We start from the raw sequence: 8,195 nt of genomic DNA on the forward strand, positions 1-8,195 counted from the left end.
GATATGCCTGATTTGTTAAGGTAAGATTTGAAGACGTGTGATGCTCGTCCAGTTTCATGCGTCACGGGTTTGGAAACTCGATCAATCAATGACAATCAAAGAAATCTGTTGATTTCTTTCCTTGCGTGTCGACAGGTTTGGGCGGCAAACTTCTTGTTCTCCAAAAGAAATGTCGGATGCTTGTATACAAGTATAAATTGCTTAAGCAATTAAGCAATAAGCCCCCTCTAGTTTGTAAGGTTTATATTGGTAAAAGAGAGTTGTAAAAGTTTGGTTGAAAAGTTAATATCGTTATGTTTTTTTTTTCTATTGTTATTATTATTATTTTTTATAGCAATATTAAATAAATTAGTTAATTAACAATTAAAGTAAATAAATAAATTTACTCAATAAATGAATCCGGATATATCCTTCAAACGGTCTTTATTTCGCGCAAAAATTTTCAAGGTTTAAAAGTTGGGATCCAGATTTCACAACCGGTCGGGTTTTGGGAGATCATTTTGGCGGATGTTACAGGAGGGGTGAAGCACGGGGAGGTGTTTTGGGAGACATGGCATGGTCTAGTTGTAGCAACTTTTTCTTTTCTTGAAATGCCCAACGATGGGGGCGAGTCTTGGGAAACATGTGGCGTACTTTGTGTGTTTCTTGTAAAAACTTAATTTCCAACATGAAAATGCTTAATTTGTCATTTTGCAGTCAATTTATCCCTAAAAATCATAAGTAAACAAATAAAGAACATATTTAACATATTTAACAATGAAAATGACTAAAACTGGACCTGAATGATGTGAAATATAAGTATTTTTTTATGTGTGTGTCAGTGGGTGTATACATATATACATACACATATATAAATGTATGTTGGGAGGGGACCTAGAACAAATACCTAATTAAAGTGTTGTGTGTCAACCATGGAGTGCCTATAAATATATATCCATGTGTGTGTATTCTTGACTTTTTAGGCACCGCATTAACATTTCAAAACCCCTAAGAAGTCCTACCCCATGCTTATAAATACCATTATCTTCCATCGCACCAAGAGTCATTCATTTGTGCAACATATCTTCTTTCATAAAAAAGCTGCTGATACCTATAATGGAGGTTTCTATGGAGGTAGAGGCCGCTTCTTCACTCTCTTCCGAAAAACTTTTCAAGCTCTATAATAACTACGACACCATCGCACCCAAGGTCGATCCTCAATCTTTCAAATCCATTACTATTATACAAGGTGATGGTGGTGTTGGAAGTATCATCAGCACTGTGTATGGTGACGGTAATCGACCTCCCCTTATTTACATTTGTAATTATTTATTGATATTATTGAACTTGGCCGATCTTCTTAGATGGCTTTCATAACTATTATTTTAATAAAATCTCTCACAGGCTCAACTTCAAAACACAGGGTGGATGCCATTGATACAAGCAACCATCTTATCAGCTACACGTACTTTGAAGGGGATGTCTTTAAGGGTATTATAGAGAAAATCACTCATCATATTAAGTTCACACCTTCTCCTAATGGAGGAGCTATATACAAACGTACAGTCATATTTAAGTGCATCGGTGATGCTAAGCTAAGCGATGAGGCTATGAACATTTCCAAAGAAACAATAAAGAATATTTTCAAGAGAATGGAGTCTTATGCTATTGCTCATCCTGAAGATTTCTAATTCACTCACCTAAATGACGGAGTGTATCTGACCAGGTTATTATTGTATCTTTTCATTTGCTGAAATAATGTTATATGTATGCTTAATATATGTTAACAACAATACATTAATGTATGTCGGTTTGCTTTTGAACGGGTAAACAAAGTAACTATAACTCTTAAAGGTGATTATGAGATGCATTCATATAACGCCCACATTTTAACATTAGAAAAATAAAGTAATAACATATATTTTTAACAAAAATTGGGCATGAACCGTCCGTAACATGAGCAAATCCCTGTTTTGGCAAACTTCATTTCAAGTAAATTAATGACACTTTCAAAAGACTTAACAAAACCATAGCATTACTTTTAAATATCTACCAACATCTAGAATTTTTTTTTTTTAAAGATCTAACAAATCAAACTTCAAAAGTCTAGCTACTAAACAAAGTAGTTACAACAAAAATACTTTTTGACCATAAACATTGTTACAAAAGTAGCGGAAGCGCATATTGGCGAGATTCATATGGGTGCTCGTTCCAAGTCACCGAACCGATTAAGTTGAGGATTTACCTACATCAACAACAAAATTTATTTTGTCAAATACATTACTACTAAGACAATAAATTGAATTAGTCCGTTTCATACTTTCACTTTCATACACTTTCTTACCCGATTGAACGGGTCAAAACATACCATCTCGCAATTGAGATAAATCATGCCATTCATTGACCCGTCGAAACGGGCAATTGTAAACTTACATAAACATCCGTTCGGTTTGTTTATAACGAATCGAATACGTGCATTTCATTACTATTACATACATCACTTTTCAACCCGTTTATAATGGATTTAATTTATTTCCTTCCTTTTTGCATCACTATACATTCCTTCAACTCGTTTATGACGAGTCGACTTCAATATTCATCCATTCATAAATACTCATACCAATGACCCGTTCACAACAATGCAATTCTCTAGATAACTCTCCCATATATATAATGCTAAATCATACATCTCTTTAGGACAACAATGCAATTTCAATTCAAGTTTAAGACACTTAAGAATAAGGTGTTGAATCTTCTTTGTCTTTTTTTGGAGGGGTGAAGCACGGGGAGGTGTTTTGGGAGACATGGCATGCTCTAGTTGTAGCAACTTTTTCTTTTCTTGAAATGCCCAACGATGGGGGCGAGTCTTGGGAAACATGTGGCGTACTTTGTGTGTTTCTTGTAAAAACTTAATTTCCAACATGAAAATGCTTAACTTGTCATTTTGCAGTCAATTTATCCCTAAAAATCATAAGTAAACAAATAAAGAACATATTTAACATATTTAACAATGAAAATGACTAAAACTGAACCCTGAATGATGTGAAATATAAGTATTTTTTTATGTGTGTGTGTCAGTGGGTTTGTACATATATACATACACATATATAAATGTATGCTGGGAGGGGACCTAGAACAAATACCTAATTAAGGTGTTGTGTGTCAACAATGGAGTGCCTATAAATATATATCCATGTGTGTATTCTTGACTTTTTAGGCACCGCATTAACATTTCAAAACCCCTAAGAAGTCCTACCCCATGCCTATAAATACCACTCTCTTCCATCGCACCAAGAGTCATTCATTTGTGCAACATATCTTCTTTCATAAAAAAAGCAGATACCTATAATGGAGGTTTCTATGGAGGTAGAGGTCGCTTCTTCACTCTCTTCCGAAAAACTTTTCAAGCTCTACAATAACTACGACACCATCGCACCCAAGGTCGATCCTCAATCATTCAAATCCATTACTGTTATACAAGGTGATGGTGGTGTTGGAAGTATCATCAGCACTGTGTATGGTGACGGTAATCGACCTCCCCTTATTTACATTTGTAATTATTTATTGATATTATTGAACTTGGCCGATCTTCTTTGATGGCTTTCATAACTATTATTTTAATAAAATCTCTCACAGGCTCAACTTCAAAACACATGGTGGATGCCATTGATACAAGCAACCATCTTATCAGTTGGGTCGCACACTTATGTTATTTGGCACTCAAAACTCCCTTAGTCTCGGCCTAGATTGCGCAACCCAAACATGTTAATCTCCGATCGGACTCTCTTTTTGAAGCACTTCCCGTCGCGTTTCAACTCGTCCTCAACGACTACTTGGTTAGTATAATTGTAATTGTTTTAAATCTGGTCGGTCCTACTTGTCTACGTGTGAATTTATTACTGATTTGTATGATTATTACAGAAACCTTTATGTCGCAAAACAAGTAGAAAACATGTTTTGGCACTATGATCGATAACTTTATGATAAAGAAACTTGCATGATGATAATTCCATGATCTAGGGTTTCACCAAGTTATTGATATTTATTTGTTATTTATAATTAAAGAGGTAGTGGGCTACATGTGCAATGATAACAGTTGTATGGCATGAGTTGAGTTTGTGGGTTTGGTGATGATATGTCTGATGTCATTATGAATAATGATAAGGTTAAATTATGAATCAATGACTAGGGTAGATTACTATAAATTACCAATGAATTATGATGTGCCACTCATGATTTTCGGTTGAATGTTAAGGTGCATTCATTGGAATAATAGGAGCTCTTGAATTGATTACATAATTCCAATGAGTAACTGTTTGATGATAACTAAAGAATTGTGAATTGATCTTGTTTGTATCTGATTTGGGCTGTACACAACACTAATGGGCTACAGGCCTTCTTACACATACAGTTGGGTCGCACACTTATGTTATTTGAATTACACAAATATGATAAATCACACACCTTTGGCTGGGCTGCACAACAAAGTAAATTACTTGTAATGATTAGGCTGTGCATATACTCATTTGGGGCCGAACACTAGAGCTGGGCTGCACACATACACAAAGATAATAGTTGGGCCGAACCATGTAAAGAGACCAGTTAGGTAGTCACGTAGAAGAATGTTTGATGCATCGAATTTATTAATGGTCGCATAAATTGTGAACTTGCACTACTCGATATATGTAATAAAATGGTTTACATCATATGCTAGGTGTTAAGAGGAAAATAATGTGTTATGGGCAATGGACTTCATGATAAACTGTTACAACTTGTATGAGGGTAATGAACTGATAAGATGCATGATTAACTGGTATGCCTTGTATAGTGATATATGGTGATATGGGAATTACTTGTTCGTTTCTCGAATGATGTGTAAGAAGAATCCACGATCTATGTGTAACTGACTATCTTTGGTAACCACGGTAGGGTATGGTTGACCAACTCGGAACGGGTAATATAACGTAATATACCGAGCAGTCTAAGGTGAGTTCATATCTCTTGAGCATGCGTCCCGGTGGTTGGGACAGTCAGTGGTATCCCGGGGAGGGATAAGTCTTTTGGGTAAAAACGGGAATGTTGGATAATATACTCATCCTATCACCTTTAAAGTCCCTCCGTGTTGTTTGGTTACCGGGGAGGTAACATGGTATTAGTTGGTAGCGCTACTTAGGTTTGGCAACCTCACCCCGTACCTGGGAGGACGGGTGTTGATCTAATAACCTAGTCATGACCAATGCTTTGATAGGAGCATTGGAGAAAGGGAAAAATAATCAGAAGCCGTCTTGTATTCGGGGTATTATCAACATTACTTTCGGAATTAAATTCAATGAACTGAACTAAACAGTTGGTAACTTACGTTTTCATAAAACTATGAACTCACTGATACACTTGTGGCATGCTCGCAGGTCGTTAGATGTTTTGGATTGGGACTTGTTGTCTGGAGCATGGTTGTAAAAGTCCCGCCTAGGCTCCGAGTACTCCCCGAGTATTCGCTACAAGGTAGGATGCCGAGGCACGAGTACTGGTCTCCCAGGCCAATTACTCCCCGAGTAATCTCCGCCTAAGCCGAGTACTTCCCGAGTACTCCCGAATCCGACTAGGGAGCGCCTAGCGACTTTTGCAACCATGGTCTGGAGTAGCTGGAGTGGTCATGGGTCGAACTGGAGGGATACATGTGTTTGAATTATTGATATGACACGTTGGTTTTGAAATAGTTAAACTATGATTTCTTTTAGTTGCTTCCGCTGAACATGTTGGTTTTCATTTAGACTTGTTAATGGTAGTTTTCATTAATAATTAAGCATTTTATTTTGAAACTTGTATGGGTTCAAGGTAATTAGTGGCTCGTTGTCGGTACGTCACACGCCTAACAGGGATATTCCCTAGGTGGTGTTTTGGGGGTGTGACAGTTGGGTATCAGAGCCACTGGTTATAGTGAACTTGGTTTTAAAAACGTTTTCATAAAACCAGACTATAACCGAACAATTCCGAAAACGGGAATACGACCATGACACTCAGCTCCAGATTGAAAGGTTCGTCTTTTTCACTTGATGCATACATTACATGACTAGTGTACACCTGTTTTTGATGTAGCATACGGACACACTCTCGTCACTATAGCATAATTACATGAACTGCTTGTTTACATTATGATGTGTTGTTAGTGTGTCGTAGCCCTGGGATTCTTGTAACCTTGATGTTTTGACAGCCCCTGTTAGATATCTGAGTTCGAAGGACCATTTGACATGAGTTGGGAGGAACTGAGATGAGCATGCAAATCACAATATTATTGTGGGTGCACACATAATAATAATGTGCGGTGCATGTGAGTCCCAGTGAGGCTTAACAAGTGAAAAAGGGGTTCCGTTCTGTTATTTGGTTGATGTGAAACACAACAGTCTATAGGAGTCATAGCAGTGATTGTCTCCTACTTGAATGTGATCTTTTCACTTCCCTCTGAAACCTTTCGAATCTCGATGCTATCGAGTATTACCTGAACACCCATCGGAATGCCTAGTGAACTGTGTAGAATGTTAGGTGCTGGTACGAACGCCCCTGAGTTGGACGTCACAACGTCGAATGATGGGTCAATACCTTTCCCACTTCCCTTCGTCTGCTGGAACTCAATGTATTGACGTCTTAGATCCCGAAGTGCGATCACTTCTGCGACACCCTCGTAACATACCGTGTATTACTCAGTCAACTTGCTAGATCGATGGACAAGAGGATGAGCGTAGTACTTTACCGGTCCCAGTATTTGGACAACCCTGATCACCAGCAACGAACATCAACGAATTGACTTCAATCGAATCCTTAACCCTAGTCAGCGACTTATGGAAGTCAACTCTTACGATGTTAATTGGGATATAAACGATGACCATGGACTATGATATGAAATGTAAAGCTGCCAGTACAATGAGTAACGCCTAGGACGTGACACGAAAATGTGACAGGATGGACCCTATTGGTGAAAGATTGTAGGGCTCCGTTTTAAGCAACGACAGTAGAGGCAACAGTCACGGCAACATCAAGGAACTCGTAATCATAGCCTACGGTATGGAAGAAGGAGGTACCTACGACATAGATCGGCCGTTGGTAAAACAAACACGACAACAACCAGGGGAACGACGACAGTATTGGGAATCCTAGTAACTGTGATAATAACGTTGGAAGTGGTACTCGTGGAAGGGCAGTGGCGTAGGCGACGCCAGGTGAAATAGCAGCATGGTAGCTTGTATGTCTTTGGGATAAGTAATCGCTTCATCTTTGTTCTGTGTAACTCTGACGATTCTTAAAACCGAACTTGTTGTGGAGTTGGCTGATAGCAAGTCAATTGAAGCCTCATATGATCGTTGGGATGCAAACTCGACCTTGTGGGATAAGTGTTCGACATCTATCCTTGATAGTTTTGTTGTAGTAGTTAGTGTGGACGGGTTATCCAGATAACACGCAGATATACCTAGTGGAGAATTGTCGTCTGCATTAAAGAATCAGAGTGGTGTAAAGGTTAATGTCATTTCAGCAATGAAGGCCCAGGAATGTCTACGGAGGGGCTACCCCGCCATGTTGGCAAACGTTACTAATGTTAAGGCTAAGGAGAGAGGATCGAGGATTCCCAGATTGCGCAACCCAAATCAAGCCCAACATTGTTATTCCATGTGCATGTGGGTATGTATAGATCATACACGCTACCTCCCACACTTCATGTTGCAAACCCTAAAGTTCTCTCTCAACTCCGCAAACCCGACGACAACCTCTGATATCCGATCGGACTCTCTTTTCGAAGCACTTCCCGTCTCGTTTCAACTCGTCCTCAACGACTACTTGGTTAGTATAATTGTAATTGTTTTAAATCTGGTCGGTCCTACTTGTTTACGTGTGAATTTATTACTGATTTGTATGATTATTACAGAAACCTTTATGTCGCAAAACAAGTAGAAAACATGTTTTGGCACTATGATCGATAACTTTATGATAAAGAAACTTGCATGATGATAATTCCATGATCTAGGGTTTCACCAAGTTATTGATATTTATTTGTTATTTATAATTGAAGAGGTAGTGGGCTACATGTGCCATGATAACAGTTGTATGGCATGAGTTGAGTTTGTGGGTTTGGTGATGATATGTCTGATGTCATTATGAATAATGATAAGGTTAAATTATGAATCAATGACTAGGGTAGATTACTATAAATTACCAATGAATTATGA

At 38.1% G+C, this 8,195-nt stretch overlaps 1 protein-coding gene across 1 annotated transcript; it reads left to right on the top strand.

Annotated features, from left to right (window-relative positions):
* Nucleotides 1-1,063: 1,063 nt before the first annotated feature.
* LOC110892116 (root allergen protein-like) lies at nt 1,064-1,802 on the top strand. Its single transcript, XM_022139443.2, has 2 exons — nt 1,064-1,273; nt 1,384-1,802. The coding sequence occupies exons 1-2, from the start codon at nt 1,096-1,098 to the stop codon at nt 1,668-1,670; spliced, it is 465 nt and encodes a 154-aa protein (XP_021995135.1). The 5' UTR covers nt 1,064-1,095; the 3' UTR covers nt 1,671-1,802.
* Nucleotides 1,803-8,195: the final 6,393 nt, after the last annotated feature.

This window comes from Helianthus annuus, chromosome 11, assembly GCF_002127325.2.
Source record: "Helianthus annuus cultivar XRQ/B chromosome 11, HanXRQr2.0-SUNRISE, whole genome shotgun sequence".
NCBI classification, from domain to species: domain Eukaryota; kingdom Viridiplantae; phylum Streptophyta; class Magnoliopsida; order Asterales; family Asteraceae; genus Helianthus; species Helianthus annuus.

Bases quoted from the DNA above. Each gene is read 5' to 3' on its own strand.
- LOC110892116 (XM_022139443.2), top strand. From the start codon at position 1,096: ATGGAGGTTTCTATGGAGGTAGAGGCCGCTTCTTCACTCTCTTCCGAA. The intron at 1,274-1,383 runs GTAATCGACCTC...AATCTCTCACAG, and splicing joins CAGCACTGTGTATGGTGACG to GCTCAACTTCAAAACACAGG.